The sequence below is a fragment of the Acomys minous genome (assembly GCF_964271855.1).
Source record: "Acomys minous genome assembly, chromosome: 14".
Taxonomy (NCBI): domain Eukaryota; kingdom Metazoa; phylum Chordata; class Mammalia; order Rodentia; family Muridae; genus Acomys; species Acomys minous.
The window spans coordinates 9,299,487-9,327,003 of record NC_140496.1 but is presented as its reverse complement, the minus strand read 5'-3'; the positions used below and the strand labels follow the sequence as shown (position 1 = coordinate 9,327,003).

The 27,517-nt window shown below is 47.6% G+C and overlaps 1 protein-coding gene across 1 annotated transcript in view; it reads left to right on the top strand.

The window, feature by feature from the left end:
* Positions 1 to 27,294, top strand: part of CDH13 (cadherin 13) — a 984,669-nt gene extending 957,375 nt beyond the window's left edge. The window contains exons 12-14 of the mRNA XM_084755241.1: positions 15,858 to 16,091; positions 17,988 to 18,206; positions 25,756 to 27,294. Coding sequence (XP_084611367.1) covers positions 15,858 to 16,091; positions 17,988 to 18,206; positions 25,756 to 25,763 — 461 coding nt within the window. The 3' untranslated portion in view covers positions 25,764 to 27,294. The remainder of the gene's footprint in view (positions 1 to 15,857; positions 16,092 to 17,987; positions 18,207 to 25,755) is intronic.
* Positions 27,295 to 27,517: the final 223 nt, after the last annotated feature.

The following is a 27,517-nucleotide window of genomic DNA, read 5'->3' as shown; positions in this document are numbered from 1 at the left end:
AGCAAGCTCTCTTAACCCCTGTGCTGTCTCTCCAGCCCTAACCCCAGCGGACATTCGAAGGACAATCTGGAACCTTCTGTGGTCCCACAGGAAACAGGAGACCAACTAGAAGGTCAGCTAACTTCTTATTTAAGACCACCTGTCTGGTTCTGGAGGCTTCAGGAAGGGAGAAGGGAGATGGATAGAGAAATGGGCTGCTCTGCTAGGTCCAGAGGAGCTGAGCTGCCCGGGGCAGTCCAGCAAACTCCAAGTGGGCCACACGTTGAGCCAGAGGCATGCCAGATTTGACCACAACTCATTAGACTCGAAGTCCAGCCTCACCACTCAGCTTCATCCCCAATCCTGCAGGGGAGGCAGGACTTCGTCACATGTGGGGGGAGGTTCACAGGAGGAAACAGCCAATTTGCTCCCATACATAAGAGCTAGCTCATAATCTCAACCTGTTGGGTCTCAACCCCTTGTGGGGGTCGAATGACCCTTTCACAGGGTCACCCAAGACCATCAGGAAACACAGATATTTACATTACGATCCATAACAGTAGCCAAATTACAGTCATGAAGTAGCAACGTAAACAATTTTATGTTTTGGGGGGTCACACAGCATGGGGGTCGCAGCATTAGGAAGGTTGAGAACCGCTCGCTGATCTACAACATCACTGGACCCGCGAAGAAAGAAGAGTTTGTAACTTACAGTCAAAGGGAAAAGTAGACTTGGGAGGATCTAGCTATTGGAGTCAGCATGTTCAAGGACTGGACTGAAGCAAGGGTCCTGCCCCCAAAGCCTGGGATCTGTAATAAACACTCAAAAGGCTGGTCCAGAACTGAGATACACCAACGCCCTGAGCTCCGGTCTTCTGGAAATAAATTTAACAGCAGAACGTGCATTTGTGATGTGTGATATGAAGCTATAGCCTGCATCAAGCACAGAGTCAAGAGTAAAGATTGGGGGCGTGTGAGACATTAGTGGGGTGTATCTGTTATTTTTCTAATCGCTCTCCCTACACACCTGACCAGAAGCAACTTAGTGGAGACTTTGTTTGAGAGGGTGTGGTCCATGGTGGTGGGGCAGGCACAGTGGTGGGCAACTTCATGGCCGTAGAAGTGAACAGAGACTGCTTGCCCATATCTCACATTCCAGAAGGCAAAATTCTCAGGAGAGGAGCAGGCTAGAACCCCTAAGACACCCCTGAAAGATTCCGCTTCCTCCAGCTAGACATCTGAAACAACCTCACAACAACCTCACAGCGCAGTGCCACCAGCTGGGGACCAGGTGCTCACACACATGAGCCTTTGGAGACACCTCACACCCAAGCAGTAGCGTAGGGTGTCATAGGACAGGGCGTGATGTTGGCGGGGCACCTGTCCAGGCTGCACATGAAGAAGCTCAGCAAACCACAGAGAGCATCAGCTTGCAGGAGACACAGCCCAGGACACAGTCAAACCGATGGAGATTAAGAAAATGGGAAGATGTTCAAAGCAAAGCACTCTGGGAATGAACCAGAGCTTGGCAGATAAGCTCGGGCATTCACTAAGCTCTGCTTTCCCTCCCGCCTGCAAAAATAAAAAGAGTGTTAATTACGTTTCTCATTTCTGTGATGAAATACCTTTCAGGAGCCGCTGAAGGGAGGGATGTAATCAGTCACGACAGGGGGGGCGCGGGAGCCAGAGAGCAAGGCGTTCACGCATATATACACACAAATAAATGGACAAATAAGTAACTTATAATTTTAAGTGACATAATGAGTCAAATAATCTTAAATAGCCCAATAATTATGAAAAAAAAAACTCTTCATTGCAATCCTTCCAGTCAAGCAAACTATGGGCCCAGATGGCTGCTGGGTGTTTCCAAACATCTGAGATGGAAGAGTACCACTCTCACAGAGACTCTTCCAGAAAAGAGAGAGAGAGGACACTTAGCAACTGTTTTTATGATAGCATGTTTCATCTACAACATGGTGAAATCTTACACAAATTAAAATTACAGGCCAATCTCACAAGCATAAAAGTTTAAAACCCTTAAAATATTAATGAGCCCAACTGAAATGATAAAATCATCCTAATAGCTCATTTGAGTGGTTATGTATTAGGGGCTGGGAAGATGGCGCAGCAGTTAAGAGCGCTCTTGCTGCCCTTGCAGAGGACCCCTGATCAGTTGCCAGCACCCAAGTAAGGTGGCTCACAACCACCTTTAAGGCCAGCTCTGGGGGAATCCAGTGCCCTCTTCTGGTTTCTGCAGGTATTACACTCCGATGTGGGGTGGGGAAGGCACAAGGAGAGACAAAAAGAGAGGGATGAATGAGGGAAATGGGGAGGGAGGGAGGGATGAGTGGGGGGAAAGGGCTGCATTATTGGGTCATGATTTAAATATATACATATACATCAATGCACATGCATATACATATATTTAGCAAAGGAGGAAATGTCCTTAGTCTGATTTGAGCTCACAGGCATCGCTCCTGCTTCAGCCAACAGTAAAATGTTAACAGCTTTTCCCTCAGTCTGCTTCAGAGCAACAGGGGGGGTAAAAACGCAGATTATCAGGCTTGGAGATTAAATGAAATAAAACTCTTTTACTCACAGAGGCTGTTAGTGAATTTAACATAGTTACCAGAGAAAAGATCAGTACAGGAAAAAATGAATCTTTATTTCTTGAAACTGGGTCTCTCTCTCTCTCTCTCTCTCTCTCTCTCTCCCCCTCCTCCTTCCCCCTCCCCCTCCTCCCTTCCCCCTCCTCCTTCCCCCTCCCCCTCCTCCCTTCCCCCTCCCCCTCCCCCTCCTCCCTTCCCCCTCCCCCTCTCCCTTCCCCTCCCCCTCCTCCCCCTCCCCCTCCCCCTCCCCCTCCCCCTCCCCCATTCTCTCTCCTCCGTCTGTGATGCTGCCACCTCCTCCAACTAATCTGAGAAGTTAGCACAAAACTGGTTGCAGAGCGCCACCTAGTGTTAAAGGTGCTGTAAAAAGGAAACCAGATACTAAGAGAGTTAAATGTTTTCACCCTCAGCAGGAGTTGTGCGGGTCTCTGAGAACATTGTGTGTAGTCTGCGGTTTGCTTGCTGTCATCTGGCATCCGCAGCAGCTAAGTTTAGGCTTGCTGAGAGATACAGTTAGTCTGGATAAGATTCGGAGGCCCAGCTTCACGTCTACGTAAGTGGGGAGGTATACCATGTTTATGGACTAGATGCCTTGGGGCTATTGAAACATCAGTTATTTCCAAACTGACCTAAAAACTGAGACAAAACGCTGAACAAAATCTAAGTTCCTGGGGTGTGGAAATGAAATTGACTACAAAATGCATACGGAAACACAAGGAGCTAAAAGTCGCCAAGGCAATCCTGAGAATCAGTTGGAAGACTTGCACTTTATGCCTGTGGGCCTATTGGGAAATGGTTGGGATTGGAACTGTGTGATATTTGCACAAAGAAATAAACTGATTGATGAAATAGTGTCCTCAGCAGCAACAAAAATAAACAGAGCACTGTGTTACTTTTGCATTTCCTTGATCGGATTGCCTGGCAGAAGCAATTTAAGGAAGGCGCAGCTGCTTTGGGCTCCTGAGTTCAGAGGGCACAGCCCAGCATGTTTAGAAAAGAAAGGCATGGAGCATGGTATAGCTTCCCCACTGTGGCAGAACCACATCCGATTATGACATGAACAGTAAAGACCGCCAGGAAGTGAAAAAGCAGGGCCTCTTTAGTAAATGGTGCTGGATTAAATAACATACCCCTTCACTTTCTTAAACCACGGGCAGGAACCAACTCTAAACATGAAAGTGGAATAATATATCATTTCTAAAAATGTCTGAATACATCCATGTCTTTAGTGGAATCAAAAAAAAGAAGGAAACAAGATGCAAAATATGAAGATAAGTCAGTGCCAGAGGAATGGCTTGGTGGACAGAGATACTTGCCACCATGGCAGACCTGAGCTCTAGTCCAAGACCCAAGTAGTGAAAGGAGAGAAGCCACTCCTACAGTTCACCTCTGACCTACAGGCCACTGTAGCGCAGAGAGAGACAGAGAGACAGAGACAGACAGAGAGACAAAGAGAGAGAGGGGGCGCATATATACACATGTGCCACACACATACACACATCTCAAGAAGATGGAAATTTTCCCACACGTGCAGTAAAGTAGAAAAGCAAATGTTTCATTCGCACTGAATATAAAAGCAGAGTGTGTAAAAAGGGTAAGTGAATAACCCACAGCTACTCACAGAAACAGAATGAGCTTCACAAACGCATCATTGAGCAAAAAATCATTGCACAAAAAAAGCCTCATGCGCTTCGTAGTTGCACCTAGACCAAAATGGCAGGCAGGTGAAGCTAATCACATGACTTTGCCGACAGCATGGTCATGTTGCATGGGAACATTCTTCCACCATATGTGTAAAGTGCGAGCTGTTCTGTTTCAATGGGATCTTGTGAAATGCATGACGATGGCTGGGGGGATGGCTCAATGGTGAAATGCTGGCTGCCAAGCAACCAGACTGGATTTTGGGTCTCTAGAATCCACATAAATGCCTAGTGGGCATGGTGAGCTGCCTGTAGCCCCACCTTTGAAGGCAGAGATGGGATCTCTGAGCAAGCAGACTAGATAGCGAGACTTGTCATGTAAGGGGGTTCTGGATTTGTCCGGGAGACCCTGCCTCAAAGAATAAAGTAGGAGGGTGATTGAGAAAGATTCCTCATAGCAACCTTGGGCCCGCACAGTCATGTGTACACACATGCACATGTGCATAAGCATGAGAAGCAGGGGAAACATGCCCAGTGACAAACAGAGCAAGGACCTAGTCAGCTGGGATGCTGTAACCACTCACACATTCTCTCAGCACCATATGCTCTAGGGAAGGACAGTCCTTCTGATGGGCCTGTCTGGTGGAAAAGGATCAGAGAATTTCTGCAGAGAAAACAGAGAGAAGGATGTGCCTTTTTCTGTCTAATGTAGCACACCCCACATAGCTCTGTCTCTCCAGGTCAGAATGACTATGGCAGAACCAAGAGTGTCTTCCTTTAGGTACCTCTTAGCAGCTGGAACTGTGGAGCCGGAATGGAGTTATATTAAAAACGCTGACCAGCCCTGGAATCCTGACCTTTGGGGCTGCTACCTTAGGGCTTCAGAGCTCATAGAGATAACATCCCAAGCCTGGCTTCTTTATGATGTGTAGAGATTGTTTGAGGAGAAAAGGGTGCCTTTTTCTAAATTGTTATCCACTTTAAAATTTATTTTTGATTATCTGCCTATGTGGAAAGCAAAGAGGTATGTGCACATGAGTGTAGTAGGTGCCTGTGGTGGCCAGCAGAGGGCATCAGATTCCCTGGAGCTACAGTAAAAGGCAGTTGTAAGGCTCCTGGCATAGGTGCTGGCAGCTGGACTCAGATAGCAGCAAGCACTACTAGCCACTGAGCCACCTCTCCAGCCTGTTACCCATTTTAATGAGCTGCAAATTATCTATGCATATCATTTCCATTTGAGTGGACATGCTTTTTTGTTTTGCTAAACCAGACCTTTCATGTTGGCAAGCATTTTTGCCTTCAGAGATGACCACTTATATGATCCAGATTTTCTGCAAAGGTTAAGATGGTGCCTTCCGAGCACAAAAACACTACAGAAAGAGTTCAGCAAGCACAGAAGTACTGCCCTTCTTAGGAGTAGATGAATAATAACTGTGGAGGAAGATGGCTGAGCTGGATAGAGAACACCCAGGAGTGAATCAAATACAGTCCTCTAGGGAGATGTGCCATTGACAGGCCAGAGCAGTTACACTGAGCAAAGGGTGGTGGGCATGCTGCCCAGGTCACCTCCAGGTCAGCTGTTAGCCCCACTGGCTCGTGTGGACTGAGAACTGCCATGAGCAATTTCTCAAGAGAGGACACTGGAGTGTCCATGCCTGGTTGCTGTTCCCTGAGGTACCAGCTCCTGCTCAGGTTCTGCCAGCCTAGTCCCCCACTTCCTCCTTAAGAGTCACAGCTGTCACTCCTCCTGTTTGGAAATTATAAAGGCTGAGCATCCCACTGTGGTTACCTCAGAGAATATCTAAATCATCGCTCTGGATATCAGAAACAGATACTTCTGAGTATGTGTGTATGTGTGTGTTATGTATGTACGTGATTCATGTATGTATGCATGCATTTGGGGGCGGGGCAAGAGGCTGATGTAGGGTGTCATCCTAAATTGCTTCTCTATCCTAATTACTTTTTAATTCAGTCTATTTGGAATGGTACAGATGAGTACAGTGTCCTCAAAGGTCAGAGGGCATTGGCTCCTCTACAGCTGGAGTTGTAAGTGTTTGTGAGTCACCCTATGTATTGCTGGGAACCAAATGTGGGTCCTTGACAGAAGAAGCAAGTGCTCTCAACCACTGAGCTGTTTCTTTTCTTTTCTTTTCTTTTCTTTCTTCTTCTTCTTCTTCTTCTTCTTCTTCTTCTTCTTCTTCTTCTTTCTTCTTCTTCTTCTTCTTCTTTTTTGACAGTCTCTCACTGAAACTGAATCTCCCCAGTCAGCAGGACTAGTGAGCTCACAAGCCCCAATTGTCTCAACTGTTCAGAGCCGAGAGTGCAAGCATGCACCACCATGTCTGGTTTCTCACATAGGTCCGGGGGGGGGGGGGCGGAGGTGGACTCAGGTCCTGACACTTGTGTGCCAAGCACTTCACCAACAGATCCATCTCCCTGGTCCCAGGGACAAGTATTATGCTCCAATAGACCCAGATGGCCCCTGTTTCCCACCAGTGCTATGCGGAGAATGTGAAAAGAAAAATATCCCACTAAGGTCTTCCTAAGGGCTGGTGGTATGAAACAGGAAGCCCTCATCACATCCGGAGTCTTTCTGTAGTGACCAAAAATGTCCTGTTTTCCATCCATTTCCACCTGGGAGAATACTCAATTCACAAGCATGCCCCATGGCTCAGCAGCTTGTATAAAGGGCCTTTGAGCCCATCCATGAAAAGGGTGGTGTGGGTTTCTATGCTGGCTAGTTTTGTTGTTGTTGTTGTTGTTTGGCTGGTTTGGGTTTTGGTTTTGGGGTTTTTGTGTTTTTTGAGACAGGGTTTCTCTGTGTAGCCTTGCCTATCCTGGACTCAATTTGTAGACCAGGATAGCCTCAAACTCACAGAAATCCACCTGCCTCTGCCTCCCTGAGTGCTGGGATTAAAGGTGTGCGCCATCGTGCCCAGCTATGCTGACTGGTTTTATGTCAACTTGGCCTATAGTCATCTGAAAGGAGGGAGCCTCAGTTGAAGAAATGCTTCTGTAAGACCCAGCTGTAGGGCATTTTAATCAGTGACCAATAGGGGAAGGCCCAGCCCATTGTGGGTGGTGCCATTCTTAGGCTGGTGGTCCTGGGTTCTATGAGCAAGCCATGGAGAGCAAGCCAGTAAGCAGCACCCCTCCATGGCCTCTGCATCAGCTCCCGCCTCCAGGATCCTGCCCTGTTTGAGTCCTAGCCTTCCTTCAATGATCAGCATTGCTGTAAAAGCAAAAGTCCAACGAGCCCTTTCCTCCCCAGCTTGCTTCTGGTCATGGTGTTTCATCACAGCAACAGTAACCCTAACTAAGAGTTACCAAGAAGACAAACCAAGATAGGCATGTGTCTAATAACAGCTCTAAAATTAAAGTGGCATTGACCAAAATAATGGTATTTCATAGGCTAAGATACACTTCATCCCAGTCTGTCCTTCCTTCAGGCCCCTGTGTGATGGATGCCCTGAAAATGACACTGGTTCTAATGTGAAATGCATACAATGCATTTGGATGGGTTAAAGGATAGACTACCATCCTGAACAACAGCCGGAACCGTGGGTCAGAGGGGACAGGGACTTCAGGAGAGACCTCAGTGTGACGTCATTTCCTTTTAGATCAGCCTGAGCCTGAGACTCTATAGGGTTGAGGAAGATTATTCAGGTTGAGCCCTGCTTAAAAGATACTGTTTGGGTTTTTTTTTTTAAACCAGCTGATTTGTTACCACGGCGCCCCAGTTAAGCCAGCTTAACACCCTCATTGCAGCTGCTGCATAGAGCAAGGGAGGAAAGTCAACATCAGACCCTGCCATTGGCCTTCGTGCTGTCAAGCCCCGTGACACATCAGTCACGCTGGGATCGCTGGCTACAATTTTGTCACCAGGAAAATGACTGGAGATCTGGTGATGGGGAAGGAGCGGCTGGAGCTGCACGGGAATCAGCAACTCCCCTGCAGCTCCCTGGGATGAGCGGACCCCTCACTTTAGCATCGTGACTGCATCCATGAGACCGAAGGTCTCTCCGCCTGTTTTCCAGTCTGTGTCATGAAGCTAATGCGGCTGGCCTGCTGGGTTGTCAGGACAAAACAGAAATGGGGTTGGGGGGGGGGGGAAAGACAGCTCTGTTGGTAGAATGCTTGGAACACAAGCCTAAGGCCACGATTCTGATCCCCAGAACCCATGTAAAGAAGCCAGGCGCAAATGGTGTTCTTAGAATCCCAACACAGCTGTGCTGGTTGGCTTTGACTGTCACCGGGACACAATCTAGGGTCACCTGGAAAGTGTCTCAGTGAGGAACTGTCTAGATCAGGATGGCCCGTGGGCATGTCTGTGGGGGCTTGTCTTGGTTTCATTAATGGAGGTAGGAAGACCCACCTACTGAGGGGGGCACAAGGCCCTGGGGTTGAGTCCTATACTGTGTAAGAGTAGAGAAAGCTAGCTGAGTACCAGTGTGCGTGCATTCGCTCTCTCTGCCCTTGGCTATGGGCCTGAGGTGGCCACCCACTTCAAGCTCCTGCTGCCTTTTGACTGTCCCACAAGGATGGACTGTGATCTGGAACTTTGAGACAGAATAATCCTTTTCCCCCATTAAGTTGATTATGTCAGAGTATTTTAACAAAGAAACAGGAAATGTAATTAAAACCGCTGGGGAGGTGGAGGCAGGTGAATCTGTGGGGCTCTCTAACCCGCCAGCCCAGCCTGATCAGCAGGCCAAGGGTCCTACTGAGAGACTCTGTCCCTGAGGAATGACGCCCGTATGCACACATGGGCACACACTAAAGAGGACCAGAAACCATGGGAACACAGAAAGTATCATGGATGTTGAAGTGAACTCCTTGAGTGGAGTCATGGACTAGGTTTCTCAACTTGCTACAGACATGGAAATGCTGACTGTGGCCTGGGAGTGATCTGAGCCTTCTTCTATGGAAATACCAAGCCACCACACCCTCCATGCTGATGAGGGCACATCCAAAAAGCAATCAGGAAAAAAAAAATGCCTCCTTTTGTGTTGGCATCATCAAGGGCATGGCTTGGCCACTCAGGGGGGGCTAAGCCAGAAGCCTAGCAGTGGGACACGCCCACGCTCAACAAAATAGTCAACCACCCTGGATAGAATATTTTCATTCACTATTTAGAGCAAAGAAACTGATTGGAACCTGAAAGTACTGCCAGGCACACCCGTGTGTACCAGCTCAGCTCACTACACCGTAGCATCATCTGCCTGCCCTTTGTTGCACCTCTGCCAAGCTTGGTAGCAGTGCTCGCTGCAGAGACTCTTCCCTGTATCTCCAGCTTCCTATCAATGCTATTCTCAAGCCCTTGAAAGCCCAGCAGGGAAAATGTCAAATCCTGCCTCTCCAGGTCCATGACGTAATGTGAGCTCTGACGGGCCTGGGCAGCCTCACCACTACCGCCTTGCCACATTTTCCATGTAAACCACCTCACCTCGTACACTCCCCGCCATGTAAAACCATGGTAGCTCAGGATTCCCGAGGAGCAGTCTGTGCTGTGCTGGGTCCAGGCAGATGTGGGACCAGTGGCTAGGATATTTATGTGATCCTGACATTGTAAAGTATATGTGTGCATGTGCATACCTGTGTGCGTGTATGCATGCGTGTTGAGATCCACATAGCTCATCTGGCCTTGAATTTGCTACCTACAAGAATAATCTTGAACTTCTGACCCTACTGCCTCCACTTCCTGAGTGCTGGGATTACAGGTGTGCATGCCACACCTGGCTGTGTTCCATGTATATGAAACCAGCTGACCCAACTACCTTAGGGACCCTGTTCATCTAAGGGAGATGCATTTGGGATCTCATAAACTAAGGATCCTGCCTTATGTGTAAATCTGGTCTCTTGCATGCAGATGTTGACAGCAGATTCTTTGTCACAGACAGAAACTGAAAGCTCCAAATACCCATCAGCAGTGATCACACAGACATTACATGGTGTGTCCTAATAGTGTTGTGTGAATCAGCCATCAAAAAGTGCTGGCACAGGCTCCAATATGGATGAGGCTCAGAAACACAACATTAAGCAAAACAAGACCCACACACACACAAAAAAATCACAAACTGGGGCTGCAGAGATTGTCCAGTAGTCAGAAGCCCTGGCTACTCTTGCAGAGGACTTGGCTGAAGTTCTCAGCATCAACATGGCAGCTCACAACCCTGTGTAACTCCAGTTCCGGGGATCTAATGCCCTCTTCTGGCCTCCACAGTCACTGCATGCATGTGACACACACACACATGCAAGCAAAAAAAAAAAAACCCATACACATAAAATAATGTTTCAAGATTGCACACTGCATATTTCACCTATATGAAATGTCTGGAACAGTTTGTATTGATTAAAAGTGGCCTAGCAATGGCCCAGGGCCAACAGTGGGTAACAGAAAGTTGGTGCCAAGGGTCTCTTCTTGGGAGAATCAGAGTGCAGCTTTGGTTACATGGCAGTAAATTTACTAGAAAAATCAATTTGTTGAAAAAAAAAGTGAATGCTGAGAGAAAAGGCAATAATACAGAATTGGAAAAACTGTCTTTAATTCCTGTGTAACTTTTGAATCCAACATTTCCTTTCTGGTTGTTATAGGCCTCACAGTTATTATAAAGAAAACTAGAATTGGAGGAAGGTATTATTTTAATGTTCATTACCTGGGGAGATAATTACCACTTGGGTTTTAATATATTCCCTCCTGATCTTTCTCCAGCCACATATACATTTTTAAATTAGGATCATGCTATGTTTTCCGTTGTATGTATCATCAACAAGATCTTGATGCTTACCCATGTTCCTGGGTAATGGAACCTACCAGAAAAGGGGCCTGGTGTTTGGGGAGTGAGCAAAATCCTGTTTGGCCAAAATTATGAGTAAAACAAAATGCATGAGATTTTTTTTGTTTAAAGAGCTGGAGGTGTATGTCAGTAGTGAGGCATCTACCTAGAACAAAGCATGCCAGGGGTCCGTCCTTGTTACCAAAAAGGGAAAGACAGACTTGCTGGGCATGGTGGCACACTCCTGTGGTCCCAGCTCCTGGGAGATAGAGGCAGCAGGATCCACAGGGCCAAGGCTAGGCTCTGCTATATAGGGAGTTCAAAGCCAGCTTGTGCCAAGTGGGACCCTTCTCAAAAAGGGGAGGAAAAAGAGGGATGGGGGAAGGAAAAGAAAGAGGGAGGGAGGGAGGGAGGGAGGGGGGAGCCTGTGCCTACTTCCCAGTACATCACCAACCTTCCTTCCTCCACACCAGATAGTAAGGTCTCTTTAGGAGTTAGTTTCCCCCCAAATCATGGCTTAGGGATTTTTGTTCGATTGCATAGCTGAAGTGAGATCTTTAAAAAAAAAAAAAAATCACCTACCAATGGTCTGACATGGAAAGCAAAGGATACCTGCAGGCATGGTGGCGCACACCCACCGTCCTAGTGAAACAGATCTTAAGTTCCCATTTCCCTGGGCTTTCTAAGCCAACACTGGCCCTGTGTAGAACTCACGTCTTGTTGTTGTTTCTGGGGAATGTGTACACAGCTTGAGAGCCATCCATAGTGCTAAGCAACTCCCTCTGCTGGGCAGTAGTAGGAAAGGTGACAGCTCATGACCCACTAGGCCTGGCCTTGGTGCCAGCCCCCGCCCTGCATGCTGTCCGGCCACAGGGAGAGCCCTGTGACACAGTCTGCACTCCTAATATTGTCAATTCAGTTAGCCAATAGAAACAGGAAGCTAAAACTACGTCAACTATGTTTAGAATGATTTAGTTAAGTGCCATTATTGGGGGGGGGCGGAGTTTAGGGGGGATTGTTTGGAGGCTGGAGAGGTGACCCGGCAAGTAAGTGTACTTGTTGCTGCTCTTGAAGGGAAGCAGATTTCAGTTCCCAGCACCCACATTAGGTGGCTCACGAGCACCTGTGGCTCCAGCTTGAGGAGGTCTGATGTTCTCTCCTGGTTTCTGTGGGCACTGCCTTCACATACGTGTATACTCATGTACAGACACACACAGACACGTAAGTCAAAACAAATAAACAACGCGATGATGGTGGTGTTTCCCTTACACGAGGGACTGAAACATCCAGCCTTATAAAGGCAGGAAGTGGGGAGGAGATCCCGGGATCTGGAAAGGGGCATGAGTCAGCTGTTCAATTGCTGACAGAGCTCTGCTCAGTGGGGGAAGTAAGGACGTTCTGGTGGCAGAGGGGCTACTTGCATGACTGTGTGGATGTTTTCAATGGCACTGAGCTGTACACAAAAGTGGCGAGTTTAACTAGACTGTAACACAGTAAGTAGCTCATAATAAAAAGATGTAAGTGATAATAATGAGGCGCTGGAGACAAGGCTCGGTAGCCAAGAGCAACGGCCGCTCTTCCAGAGGACCAGAGTCCAGTCCCCAGCACACACTTGGAGATTTACGTCAACCTGTAACTCCCGCCCAGGGTCCCAAAGCCAAGGGCCTCTGGAATAAGGGTCAGTGAGCGAGCATCACTGGGTCCCCTGCCACCACAGTGAGGACTGCAGTGGCTCTTACCTCAGAGGTCCTTCCAGCTCCTCGCTCGGTCAGTCCAGAAGGCCCTCCACACCCCCACCCTCCCGGAGCCTCACCCTGCCTGAGCCCCACCCTGCCCGAGCCCCACCCCACACTAAGAGAATGTAGCCACCAGCTTCCTCCATGAGAGCTGCACAGTACTGGTCAATCATAGTCTCTCCTGAGTGGTCAGCTCGTTGTTGGCCTGCCAGAGACATATCCTGGGTGACTGGCATACAGCTGGTCTGCCATACATGTATTCTAGTGGGTTGCTCAAACGGTGGTTTGGTTTGTTTGGTTTTGGTTTGGTTTGTTTGTTTTCTGTTGAAATGGAAAGTCCATGAAGAACAGGCACTATCCTAACCAAGCCTGAGTTCTTACATTTGTCACAAAGCTGTCCCACGGGCACTAAAGGCTGCTGGTGAGAAAGAGAAGAAAAGGACAGGGCACTTTGCCGTGCAAGCCTGATCACTTGATCACAATAGAGAAACCTCTGACCTCCACATGTGTGCCATAGCTCAAGTGCAGGTACACACACACACACACACACACACACACACACAGAGTAATAAATAAAATACATTGAAGTTAAAATAACAGGAATAGGGACATAGGATGGATCCTGCTGAAAGGGTTTTGGCCCACCCAGCCTATTCTTTCCACCCAAAGAAACAAACTCTTTTTACTGACTTAGAAAAAGACATCGCCAGCTGGCTGGGCAATAACACATGGGAAATTGAAGACAGCCCTGTAATTAAGTTCATGAGAGGCCGATTCTTCTGGCCATATTTCAAACACCCGTAATGTCCTCTCATCCATCCTACCCAAACGACTTCACTTCATAATATATTCAGAGTGGGGACGGGGGTGGGGGAGGGGGAATATATGTAATGGATTCTTCTGAGATATTCAATTAGTTCAATAAAAAAAAGGAGAAAAATAATTTTTCAACAAAGAAATTTAGCCCAGTGGCTAAAGCTGACAGTGAAAAAGTGGCTGTGAAGTAATTACGCATTTCTTTGGAGTTGTTGCTCTAACAAAAGTTGGTGATGTGTGCGCGTTAGGACGAGCCCTCCCTGGCGATCAAGCACACGCGCTCCTACTCGGTGCGGATTTGTTTGCACTCAGTTCTGCGCCTGTCTTTCCAGCAGTTCAGGAAAGGCTCTCTTCCCCTTGCTCGGAATCTGCTCTCCATCTCCCTTCAAGCCGGTTTCCTCCCCCATTAACAGAAGACAAAACAAGGCAAAGCAAGACACACATGGAACGTTCTCCTTACACAAGCCCGTTGCTTCTCCTTATTTATTTTGATGTGGGGCTTCATTTTGATTTTGGTTTCCTTTTCTTTCTTTCTTTTTTTTTTTTTTTTTTTTTTTTTTTTGAGACAGGGTTTCTCTGTGTAGCCTTGGCTATCCTGGACTCGCTTTGTAGACCAAGCTGGCCTCGAACTCACAGCGATCCACCTGCCTCTGCCTCCCGAGTGCTGGGATTAAAGGAGTGCGCCACCACACCCGGCTTTGGTTTCCTTTTCTTATGGCTGGGGACTGTTGAAGCAGGTCTCAGTCTGCGGCCCAGGCTGGTATCAGACTCGTCATGTGCGCAACAATTACACACAAGCTAGAGTCATCTGAGGGGAGGGAATCTCAGTTGAGAAAATGGCCCCAGCAGATTGGCCTGGTTACATTTTTTTTTATTGATATGGGAGGGCCCACCCCATTGTGGGTGGTGCCACCCCTGGGCATGAGTCCTGGGTTTTATAAGAAAGCAGGCTGAGCAAGCCATGGGGAGCAAGCCAGTAAGCAGCACCCCTCCATGGCCTCTGCATCAACTTCTGCCTCCAGGTTCCTACACTGTTTGAGTTCCATAACCCACTTCTTTAAAAAGTCATGTATCTATGTATGTGATTGGTTTGTCTGCATATATCAGTCCATCGTGTATGTGCAGTGCCCAAGGATGCCACAAGAGGGTGACAGATCCCCTTGAAAATGAAGTTATAGGGCTGGAGAGATGGCTCAGAGGTTAAGAGCACCACCTGCTCTTCCAGAGGACCGTAGTTCAATTCCCAACAACCAGGTGGTGGCTCACAACCATCTATAATGAGATTTGGTGCCCTCTTCTGGCCTCCAGGTATAAAGCAGTTATATACATTAAATTAATTCATTAATTAGAAAGAAAGAAAGAAAGAAAGAAAGAAAGAAAGAAAGAAAGAAAGAAAGAAAAGAAAATGGAGTTATAGAGTCTCAAGCTACCCTGCAGGTGCTGGGAATAGGACCTGGGTCTTCTGGAAGTGCAGCTAGGCCCTCAACCACTGAGCCGTCTCTCCAGCCCCACAATTCCCTTTTAAGACAGCTGGTGGTGGTCAGGGGAGATGATTGAGAGGTTAAAGGTACTTACTGCCAAGTCTGATGATCTGAGTTCAATGCCTGGGACCTACAAGATAGGAGAGAAGTGGTTCCCCCCACCCCAAGTTGTCCTCTGACCTGCACAAGTGCACACCCATGTACAGACGCACACGTATGCACACACACTCACGAGTATAATAAAAGATGCTTTAAAATAATTGCTTTAAGCCACCATCATCTGGAGACCATCAGTAAGGAAGTGTGATTTAAGAAGTACATCTGACCCTTATGGCAATACAGGAGATGCACGTGCTGACAGTTTGGGGCCAACAAATTAGCTCTAATTTTTCTCAGTGGCCATTGGTGGCACGTGTCTATAATCCAGGTATTCAGAAGGGTGAGGCAGGAGGATTGTCACTTGGAGGCCAGACTGAGCAACAGAGCAAGACACTATCTCCAAAACACAAGGGCTGGGGAGACCTGACTCAGTTGTAAAGCATTTGCCTAGCATGTGCGGCTACTCACCCATGGCTGTGATTCCTCAGCACTCAGGAGGCTGAGGCAGAAGGACCACAGTTTCAAGGACAGCCCAGTCAAAAGTGTCATCTTTTACTGAGTTGATAATAAAGACCGTTAATAAGTACTGTTAATTATTTTAACAGTTCATAATACTGTTAATAAATAATGAATACAAAATGCAGGTGTGGACCACAGAAAGGGGCCTCGTAGACCAATGTCCGGCTCCCCCAGTGCTCACAAACGCCTCCTTTACCTACAGGCAACCCACCCGCGACAGGCACTGGGACTCTGCTGATCACCCTGGAGGACGTAAATGACAACGCTCCCTTCATTTACCCAACGGTGGCTGAAGTCTGTGACGATGCCAAAAACCTCAGTGTGGTCATTCTGGGAGCTTCCGACAAGGACCTTCATCCCAATACAGACCCCTTCAAGTTCGAGATCCATAAGCAGACGGTCCCTGATAAAGTCTGGAAGATCTCCAAAATCAACAGTAAGTCAGCGACCACAAAGGACGACTAGTGTTCATTCGGCTTTCCACTTCTCCTCCCTCAAAAATGCTCCCTCTCCCACACAGCTTCCCACAGGGGGTTTCAGTATTGTGTGTGTGTGTATGTGTGTATGTGTCTTTGTGTCTTTGTGTATTTGTGTGTTGTATTTGTGTGTCTTTGTGTTTTGTCAGTGTGTGTTTGTGTGTTGTGTTTGTGTGTCTTTCTATGTTTGTGTGTGTGTTTGTGTGTCTTTCTATGTTTGTGTGTGTCTTTATGTGTCTTTGTGTGTCTCTGTGTGTTTGTGTGTGTCTTTGTGTGTTTGTGTGTGTGTGTGTGTGTATGTGTGTGTAAGTAAAGTGCTGAGTTTTCTGACCAGGATGAGAAAACCATCTATAGAAATACTGCAAGCATGGCTGTTCTGCCTTCTGTTTCCTTCCTGTCTCTCTTCTTCACCTTAGGTTTCGTGCTGTCACTCTAGTGACTCCTGTGACCCCCACATTCCCTGGGAAATTCAGTGCTCCTGTGTTTCTACTAGAGTGTCCAGTTAGAAGCTGGTTCTTTGTCCTTCCTCTTCCCTTTCTGATTTACTTAAACAGCACAGGAATACACAGATGATAGATAGATAGATAGATAGATAGATAGATAGATAGATAGATAGATAGATAGACAGACAGCTGGCTGGAGGAATGGCTGGGTTGCTCAGAGTACTTCCTGCTGTTGCAGCAGACCTGAGTTCAGATCCCAGCACCCACATCAGGTATCTCACAACTGTCTATAGCTCCTGATTTAAGGAATCTGACAGGATCTCTGGCCTCTGAAAGCACCTGCACACATGTTCACATACACCCACATACGCATGAATAAAAAACAAAATAAATCTGGAGAGAGCTTGAGAACATGCTCTTGTCATGTAGCCCAGGTTAGCCAGAACTTGAGACAATCCTCCTGCCTCTGTTTCTCAGGGTGTGGGATTACAGAGATGTGTCACAACCGTCAACTCCCATACACTCTTTGCAACTGACTTGTACTGAGGAGAGGCCAGAAGTCCAGCCTCAGCCTTGGCAAGTGGGGTCTTCCTGCTTCCCAGGCCTCTCCTGGCTCCATTGTCTCATCTTTGGTGGGGGCTGTGCTCCCACTGACTCCTAGCAGCACTCTGCAAAAACATCTCTGGACTTTCTCCTTCCATTAGAGACCAGTGAAAACAGCAGCATGGTGTCTTAAGAGACTCCTAAAGCCCCGCCCCTCCATTGCATGCTACAGACCTCCTCCTGCTTGACTCAGCCTTGCTGGTGGCCTTGTCTTTCATCATTGACTTTGATACTATTGCCATGTGCCCGTCTCTCAAGCCGACAGTCACAAGCAAGCTAAGCCCTCTTTCTTCCTGCCTTTCCACATGGGTGGGTAGAGTTGAAAACATGCCCCAACACTGATCACCAGCCTTACTGATTAGGAAGTTCACTTTACTCCTGGTGTCCCACCCACTTTCCTCCCCAGCATGAACTGAGTTTGTTTGTCTTCAGAGATGAACCTACCCTGCTGTAAATGCCAACCAAAGGTCACTTTTGCACTAGTGACAGAATGGGGCAGGGGCGGAGGATGAAGCTGGAAACTGTATTTGCAATCGAGCTTAGAAATTCCTATTTGAGAAAGTCCAGAGTCCATCGTTTCTACACCAAACCACAGAACTTGTCATGATGAAGACACTGTCCCCAAATCATTCACCCTGTGTAGCTTGTCGCCACTGTGTGTGAAATGTGGTTCCTTCCCCGGAGTAACTGTGTGTGTTTCGCTTGATGTTAACAGATTTCACTCAGACACACCCATGACTACAAGTCATCTGCACAGAGTTGTGTGCACACCTAGGCCCCAGAACCTCACCAAGACTTCCTGTCTTGCAGACACGCACGCCCTCGTGAGCCTTCTTCAGAGTCTGAACAAGGCGAACTACAACCTGCCCATCATGGTGACAGATTCAGGGAAGCCACCCATGACGAACATCACAGACCTCAGGGTGCAGGTGTGCTCTTGCAAGAACTCCAAAGTGGACTGCAACGCGGCGGGGACCCTGCACCTCAGCCTCAGCTTGCTGCTGCTCTTCTCGCTCCTCAGCTTATTGGGTAAGTCCGCCTGACCCCAGCACGCGTGCGTGTGTGCCAAGAGCTTCACCACACACAGCCTGTCTCTTCCATATGTCTTCCAAGGAAGACTGTCCCCCCACGCCTTTAGCTGACGTCCATGTGGATGAAATTCTCACATGTAAGCGTGTTCCAGCCAGTGTCTAACAACATCTGGACAGTCTCCCGGCAGCAGATGTTGAAAGAGGCTCCGCTGTTTTGCAAACCAGTCAACAAGCAAAACATCCCATAGATGCCAGTGCATCAGAATTGCCCAACTGGCCTTCTGCGGACCATTCCTGTTCCCGTTCTGCACTGGCTCATCGTGTGTTTGAACACTTGGTCCCCCAGCTGGTGGCACTGTTTGGGGATGTGGGACCTTACTGAAAGGAATGGGCTGCTGGGGAAGAGGAATGTCCTTGGGGGTTATACCCTGTCCTTGCTTGCAGCAGGAGCTCTCTGCTTCCTGGCTGCCTCATGGTGCTGTTGCCTTGGAATGAGCCCTTGCTCCTGTCCTCCCTGATGGGCAATATCCCCTGAGCTGTGAACCAAAATAAGTCCCCCTTCCCCCTAAGCCATTCCTGGGATGTATTTAGTCCCAGGTAGCTCTCACAGCACACCTAAAAGCTGCTAGCAGACAAAGATGGAAAAGCCAGGCTATAGGAAAATACATATTTTGATCAAGCATGACAGTGTGTAATCCTTTACTTGACCCAAACAAGGTTTGAATGGTTTCAATGGAATGAGGTGTTCACGGGGCGGGGGGGGGGAGAACCAGGAATGAGAAATAAAGAAGACAAAAGCCAGGACCAGGAGATTGCTTATGCCAAGCATAAGCAAATTTATTAAGTACAGAATCTTTTTTTAAGATTTATTTCTTATTTATACAGTATTCTGCCCACACGTGTGCCTGCCCACCACAAGAAGGCACCAGATCTCATTACAGATGGTTGTGAGCCACCATGTGCTTGTTGGGAATTGAACTCGGGACCTTCGGAAGAACAGCCTGTGCTCTTAAACCTTTGAGCCATCTCTCCAGCCCTAAGTTCCGAATCTTATATGCTATCTGTAGGGGGAGAAATTCAAGGTCCGCAGAGAGCTAAATCAAACAATGTTGGCAAAGAGAAGAAAGGACACCTCAGACACATGGTGGCCTTAGGACAGATAATCACACTCCTTCCGAGGAGAAAGCCAAGTTCCCAAGAATGGAAACCTTGACTCCTTTGAGGCCCTGCCCCAACCCCAGCCCTAGCCCCAGATTGGACCTTACCAAGTCTGCCTCTGAGCAAGGACAGAGAACTGGGATTTCCTTTATTCTTTTATCAGGGCCTCTGAGAAAGCCTTGGACCATTCTGACTCCCAGTATTTCATGAATTAAATGATGGTGTCTGGCCTTTATTCCCAGCACTCAGAAGGAAGAGGCAGGCAGATCTCTGTGAATTCAAGGCCAGCCCAGTCTACAGAGTAAGTTCCAGGCCAGCCAGAGCTACCCAATAAGACTGTTTCAAAAAAAAAAAAAAGGAAAGAAGGAAGAAAATAGTATTTATAACTCATGCTTCCTTTGAGATACTATGATACAGATAATAACTATGATACAGTGACATGTCACTTGGAGTAAAAAGAATTGCTAGGCTGATGTCTTAGCTAGGGTTTCATTGCTGTGAAGAGACACAGTGACCACAGCAACTCCTATCAAGGAAAACATTTCATCGAGGCTGGCTTACAGCCTCAGAGGCTTAGTTCACTATCATAGCAGAAAAACGTGGCAACACTCAGGCAAACATGGCACTGGAAAAAGAGCTCAACGTTCTACATCTTGATCTGCAGGCAGCAGGAGACTGTGTGCTGCACTAGGCCTAATTTGAGCATACGTGAGACCTCAAAGCCCGCCTCCACAGTGACACACTTCCTCCAACAAAGCCACACTTCCTCCAACAAGGCCACACACACCTCCTAATGGGGCCACTCCCTATGGGCCAAGCATTCAATTGCATGAGTCTATGGAGACCCTTCATATTCAAACTGTCACCGCTGAGTGGGAGAATGAAGTGGGCGTGTATTGCCAGACTCTCCTCTGTGTGGAATGTTAGTCCAGTTTTAACCTTAGCAGTTGTCCACATCAGCTCCTGCCACCCAAAAGGCTCTAGGGCCCTGGCATTTAAATTTTAAGAAAATAATTGATGCAATCATAGAATGAAAAATTGATAGGGGGAACATAATGTATTGCATCTTGGTGGCAGGGTCAATAGGAGGCACACATTTCAACACTCCACTTTAGCAGTGTGTGAAGCTCGGTGTGGGACCAGAGTTCTGAGGGTAGAGCTAAGAAGGAAAATCCTGACGGTGTGTCACACTGCCCGTCTGTGTGCTGCATTTCACAAACAGACATGTCATCCCCCTCCCCCCACCTCTGATGACTGTGCCCTCACACACACACACACACACACACACACACACACACACACACACACCGTCTACAACCCTCAAGGCTCCCTCTGAGTCCAGCTCTATTCCTGCCCCTCACCCTTGGCTTACTCCTTCTGTCTTCACCTGCCACCATTGTCTTCCTAACCCCATGCATCTATGAGAGTTCGAAGGAGAGATGGATGCTCTCCTAAATCTTCTCTGTCAATCAACAGAGAATAAAGGACTGAGGATGGTACTGGAGACAGAGATGAGGAAGTTAGAAAAGATTGTAAGAATTCCTCAGCCTTCATATGAGACGGCAAGGAGAGTAAGGACAGTAGGGAATCAGATCAGCTACCACAGTGGATAGTGAGGCGACACAGCTGATAGTCCCTTGCTTTGCTCACACAATCCTGGCCCTGATTCTGGGCTTCTGGATGATCTCCTTCATCCACAGATACACCCTGGGGCCTGTGTCCAGGCAGTTGACATGCCAACGGTTACTGTTAGACTGCAGGTCATTCTTGGGTAGTGTCAGCTGCCAAGGTGGGAGTGGATCTCACACCAGCTGCATGCAGAACATCAGCAGAACTTTTAACATGTCTCTACCTGTACCCTGACCCTTCTCCGTTTGAAACCCTAACACTGGAGGTGTGGCTCAGAAGACTGTTCACACCAAAGGCTCATGGAGTAGCAGATATTAAATGCACAGCGGAAGTTAGAGCCACCGTAGCAGGTGGACTGCCTTACCATACAGGCTCCTGGGCTTCCTGACAACCCTCGTTCCATCCACACTATGGCCATGTGCTCTCTGCCTGGGCTGATTCTTCAGTAAGAAGTGGGAAGAGGGAAGTGAATTTCAGAACACGTGTGTGAAGGTATTTGTGCCAGTGATGCTATGGAAGTTCAAGCAGGTGTGGTAGCAGGTGTGGTAAAGCACCATAACACAACCACAAAAAAAAAAAAGGTTTTTATGGCAACAACCCTCCTAAAAGACATGTGAGAGGTCAGCAGGACTAAAGCGTGGACAAAACAGGAAGCTCAAGTAAACGTCACAAAGAACAGAAGCCACATAGCAAGAGTTCGAGACACTCACCTTGGCACGATTTAGGAGTAGAGGCATTTCCTAAAAAGCAGGGATGTTAGATTCTCAGTCGTGAGACTTGAAAGAATTTGGGGAAAAGGGAAGTAAGTTGATGGGATCGATTTTTTATGTCTTGTGGCTCAACTAGTAAAGGTGCTTGTCACCAAGTCTGACAAGCTGAGTTGAATCCTCAAGACCCACATAGTAGGAGAAAATCAATTCCAGCAAGCCGTCCTCTAACCTCCACATGTGCGTATGTGTGCTCACGTGCGCACACAAGCACACACACACACACACACACACACACACACATAAATAAAAACACTTTTAAAATCTTAAGCATGAACTCAAACTACAGTATAGAAACCAAATCTGGCCCACTACCTGTGTGTGCTAATAAAGTTTTATTAGTGCACACCCTCATCCACTTATTCACATGCTGTCTGTAGTTGCTTGCTATTACTATGGCAAAGGTGAATATTTTTCACAGTGACTACATGGCCTACAAAGCTGAAAAACAGCAGCTATCACACACCTGTGGTACTGGGCAGAGGAGGTAAGAGGATCCCATGATTAGACAACATGGCAAGCCCTAGGCTGGTGAGAGACCCTGTCTCAAAGAGAAAGGTTGGCAACAACTGAGGATGACACCTGGGGTCGTTTGATGGCCTACACACACACACACACACACACACACACACACACACACTCCTGTATAGTATAGATGATTAATCTGAAGAAGGCTGGAGAGTTGGAGCTGTGGCTAAGAGTGTTCACTTTTCTATCAGGAGGGTAGAACTAGGTCCCATCTCCCATGACAGGCAACTCACAACTGCCTATAACTCCAGCTCTAAGGGAGTCAGTGGTCCTTCTGGCCTCAGTGAGTACACACAGACTCACACACTCACCCACACTCATACATACACACACACACACACACACACACAAATCAAATATTCACTTAATATTTGAATTATTTGAATTAAAAATATTCTTTTTTAGAACGTTTAAAGATGAGCCAAAGACAGTCATTTGTTCTGCTTTCTCCATGTAATCTCTATTAAGGTGTGATTTGCATTTTTTAAAGATCCAGTTTAAGTGAGTGTTGGCAGCTGTGCCCAGCTGTGCAGCCACACCACAGTGAGGGGAGCCCTCTTTGCTATTCATCCCTCCTCTGAATTGCCCTAGCTGCCTTTGCTAATGATAGCTTTGCCTTTTTCTAGAATTTCCTAGAGTGCACTTACACCCTGCTCCCTTCTGTTGCGAGATGTGTTGTGGGCACAGGGAAAACCCTGAATTACGGAGACCACACAGAAAGGCTGTCCTCTGCTGGCAGATGACTCCAGGCAGGCTTTGCTGAGTCACTGTGGTCCTTTAAAGCCCTTCGACTTTAGGGACAGTGATAGCCGACCCTCAGGGGATTTCTTTGTGCTGCGCACATGCCAGCAAAATGCTTTGCATAAATTACACAGATCACTCACAGAGTCATCTCAGCAGACCTAGAGGTGGGATGGTTTCCATAGCCATCTAAATTGATGTAAAACCGGGACTGGAGACTCTAATTTTAAAACAAAGGCTGCAGACTCATTTAGTGGATTTTATTCACCACCACCACCACCACCACCCCTTTTTTTTTTCAAGTTGTCCCCTAAGGAACAGCTGGTAATGTCTAGAAGCATTTTTCATTATCTTGACGAAGAACATGCTGCCAGTGGCATCTAGTGGAGAGAGGCCAGGGACAGGCTAGATGTCCTCCCGACCATAAGATGGATGACACCTACTGCAAAGAGCTGCCCCGCTGAGGAGCCCGACCATGCCCTTAGCAGGCATGAGATATGGGAAGCACAGCAGCACCTTTATCCTGCTGAGACCCTACCTCTTAGAATGAGGTGAAGAGGGACTGAGGAGGACACCTGACTTTAACCTCTGACCTCCACACACATGTACCAACATACACACACATACACACAATATACACACACACACAAATAGATGTACACATATATTTATATAGACGTGCACGCATACACACGCATGGATATGAATAGATATACATATAGACATACCTGTGCACATACAAACACACAAGCATGCACACACTGAAAAGGCTATTTATAGATACTATCTGAGCTAGACATGGTGGCTCACACCACACCTGTTACCCCAGCACTTTGAAGGCTAAGGGAACGAAGGCCTCCTTGGGCCCCTCTGTAAGTTCCAGGCCAGCCTGAGTTATGTGACACCCTGCCTCAGGACAACAGCAAATGTAAAGAACAACCTTACTACACCTCTTTAGAATACTTTATAATGTATAACCTTCGGGCAGCAGACCTGAGCACTGTAAGGAGAGAAAAACCACCTAGGGGGTGATAATGCCGGGCAGAAAGGGTCCTATCTTCAATGGGCCCTTCTGGTTGGAGGTGGGCCCAGAGCATCTCTAGAGGAGCTGACCAAGCCTGTATGAGAGAGTTATGTCTCTCCTCTATGGCACCAGACTCTCTGTAACGGAAGACCAAGAGAGAGAGGACGTTGGCAACTACCACTGAGGATGGCATGGTTTCCTGGCCCCAAGGAAACCCCTAATCTGGGCCGGAATCAGCACAACTCTTGCTGGAGTCCCATGGACACAGGTGTGCTTGCAGGTAGCGAACTAGCAGAAGAAATTGGATCTGGGCACCCCGGGGTCAAAGCTCCTCCCTGTTCACGAGGCTGAATAGAAAGAGCCCTCGCAGGTGGCATGACATAGGGAAGAGCATGGTCAGAAACTGGGATGCCAGCCTGTTAAACACGTCGTTGATGGCTACCATTTGGGTGGCATGTCCTCGCAGGATGCCTCACTCCCTTTGGGCTATAGAGCTGCACACGTGTGGATGGCTGAATAGAGACCTGCAAAGATGTCCCCATCCTGATCCCTGGAGCAACTGAACGAGCCACCTCACTTGATAATGACGCTTTGCTGACATGATTAGACTGTGCATCTTGAGATGGGGAGATAACCTGGATTAAGTAGGGCTAGCCTAATGTAACCACCCAGCCTTTGCAAGCGGGCTGAGGAGCAGCTATACGAGGGTGGCAACAGGGAGCCAGAGGCAGAGAAACAAGACACTACATTGCTTGCTTTGAACTTCAAAGCATCAGAGAACACATCTGCCTCTGGATTGGAAGCTGGCAAGGCAGTGACTCTTTTTCTAAAGCCCTGGGAAGAAAGACAGCCCTGCCCATGCATTGGCATTACATCCATGAGACTCATTTCATATTAGTGACTTCCAGAACCATCAGGGAATGCACGTGTGTGGTTTGAGGTTCATGGGGTTGTGGCTGCTTGTTTTGTCAGGAAAGGAAAATTAAATCCGGTGTTTCAAGAGCTACCAACAGGTCTTTGCTCTGTGGCAGTATACATATATTCAGATATATGCCTGATGGATAGATAGGTAAGAGATGTAGAGAGAGATGACAGATAGATAGATAGATAGACAGATAGATGACTCATTGAGGATAGACAGATGACAGGTAGATAGATATATGTCTGAATTGATTAAAGATGTGTAAGTAGATATATAAATGATCAAGAGAGAGAGAGAGACAGAGAAAGAGAGAGAGACAGAGAAAGAGAGAGAGACGCATCTATATGGGATAATCATTGGTTGATTGGTCCCTGGGTTCTGTTCAGTGTATTCCTAGCCCAGCCCAGCCATGCCAATGGTCAGAACACAGGGCTCATTTGTAGCGGGGTCAACAGCTGGTGTTGGTCTCAGGGAAGAATTTTGATGCGTGAAGCCATCAGCACTTTCAGCAGCCAGCTTTTATATTTATTGAGGAGTGTGCTGGGCCTCACATGCCAAAAAGTGCCGTACCATGGGTCCATACTCACAGCCCCGAGCTCAACTTCTTTCAGTGGACCCAGGAAGATAACCCTGTCTTCAGACGCCACACTAAAGAAAAGGACAACGTCCAGGAGAGCGTAGTGCGTGTTGGAGACTGTCAATCACTGATCTGGCTTAGTTGAGTGTTTTGAAGTAAGCTGTGATATTCCCGACCTAATTCTGTACCTTCTCCACTCAGGTCTGTGAGAATGCCACATCTGAAGCTTGACTCCCAAGTTGCCATAGCAACAAGAAAAAGAAAAAAAAAACAGGAAAAAAAAAGTCTATCCAAATCTGAAGATTGCCGTTTACAGCTCTCAAACTTCACAACCAGGCCTCAATTGTTCCACATCCTCCTTTTCTTTGCAATTTCATTTAATCTGTACCTCACTATTTGACAGCATCTTCCTTCCTCCTTTGATTAATGGAACCCTCTGGATTTGCCCTGAATGTTTAAAGACCATGCGTGTCTCTGGGCCTTCGGGAGCAGGAACAATGACTAGCTTTTCTGATGCGTCGACACGTTGCTAGCCAGCACTCCACCCATGCAGCCATGCAGTGGGTTCGTGTCTGTACGTGGATGGGTATCTGTCTGTGTGTATACCCAGTATTTATGTAGAAGACGGCAGGAGCCGCCTGCCTTTGTTAAACAGAGGAGGTGGAAGCTCGGATGGCTGAGCCCTCCATCCAAGGGCAGTTAGTCCACTGAGCTGTCACTCACTTGTGTAGCAAAGCTGCATCTCCAGGGGCCTGCTCAGTCCAACTGCTTAATGCTGACTGACCAGCCAGGCAGGTCCAGGGGTTGGGGGTGGGGGAAGGGCAAGGGCTGCCACCACTTCCCACTACCACGAAATGCCATGGCTCGACGTCCTGACTCCCACGTGGGGAGCAAGGGATCTTGCCATCAGGCTAAGGGCTGAACTGTTCTCCGATGGGCAAGAGTCTGCAGTGGCACCACCCCAGACCCACAGTCCTACAGCCCTTCTGGTGATGCAGAATATGGCGGAGACCCTCCCCGCGCCCCTTGGTATATGTACAAGTACAAATGTCATCATGGTGTACCTATGAAGAGACCAACGGGTACCATCTTGTATGCACATATATTACCCACACATGTACACACGCATTACGCATATCCACACCGTTTGTTTCATATATACAGGCATAAAATAGAGTAAACCCAGGTAGTTTTTAAAAGTACCCTTCCGTGTGACTACCGTTGTTCGCAAAGCTGAGAATAAAAAGTTGTTCATTACGTCTGGAAAGGAATTGAGTTTTGTCCTGTGAGCATGTCAGACTAAAAAGAACATTAATGCTCCCACTAAGATTTATCTTCTCGTTGGCAAACTATAAGTGAACCATCGAAGCTCACACCAAATTTTTTTTTTTTTTATCAAATGAAGCTGGCACCAGCCTGTGGCTTTAGAGCTCAGCACCAGCTAGGGTAAGGTAAGTGTCTTGGTATATTTTAACGCTGTTGCTAACTAAAGGTTTTAACCCCACACGCACCCGCACACACATGATGCTTTCTTATGTGATCTGGGTTGGCCCTGTGCTTTTAAGTTCGCCTTCTGCCGGCAGTAGAGTCACATGTTGTCTTTGTTGTAGTGAGATTAAGCGGGTAGAGGTCCACATACTGATCTTTGTTTCCATAGTCAATCTTTTTGGACCATATAGAATGCAGAGGGTTTTTTTTTTTTTTTCAAATAAAATAAATGGGCATCACTGGTTAAAAGTGCTGGGCAGTAGCTCTCTTCTGATTTCTACACTGTGTCTAGTGTGTCTGACACTGGGTTCGCACTTGGGACCACTCGGGATCCCCCGTCTGTTAGGTGAACAAGTCTAGAAAGCTCGAAGGGGGCAGCTAGAGAGACGGCTCAGTGGTTAAGAGCATCTGTTCCTCAACATGAGGACTGCAGCTCAGACCGCAGCACCCACCACGTACCAAGCATCCCCCACAA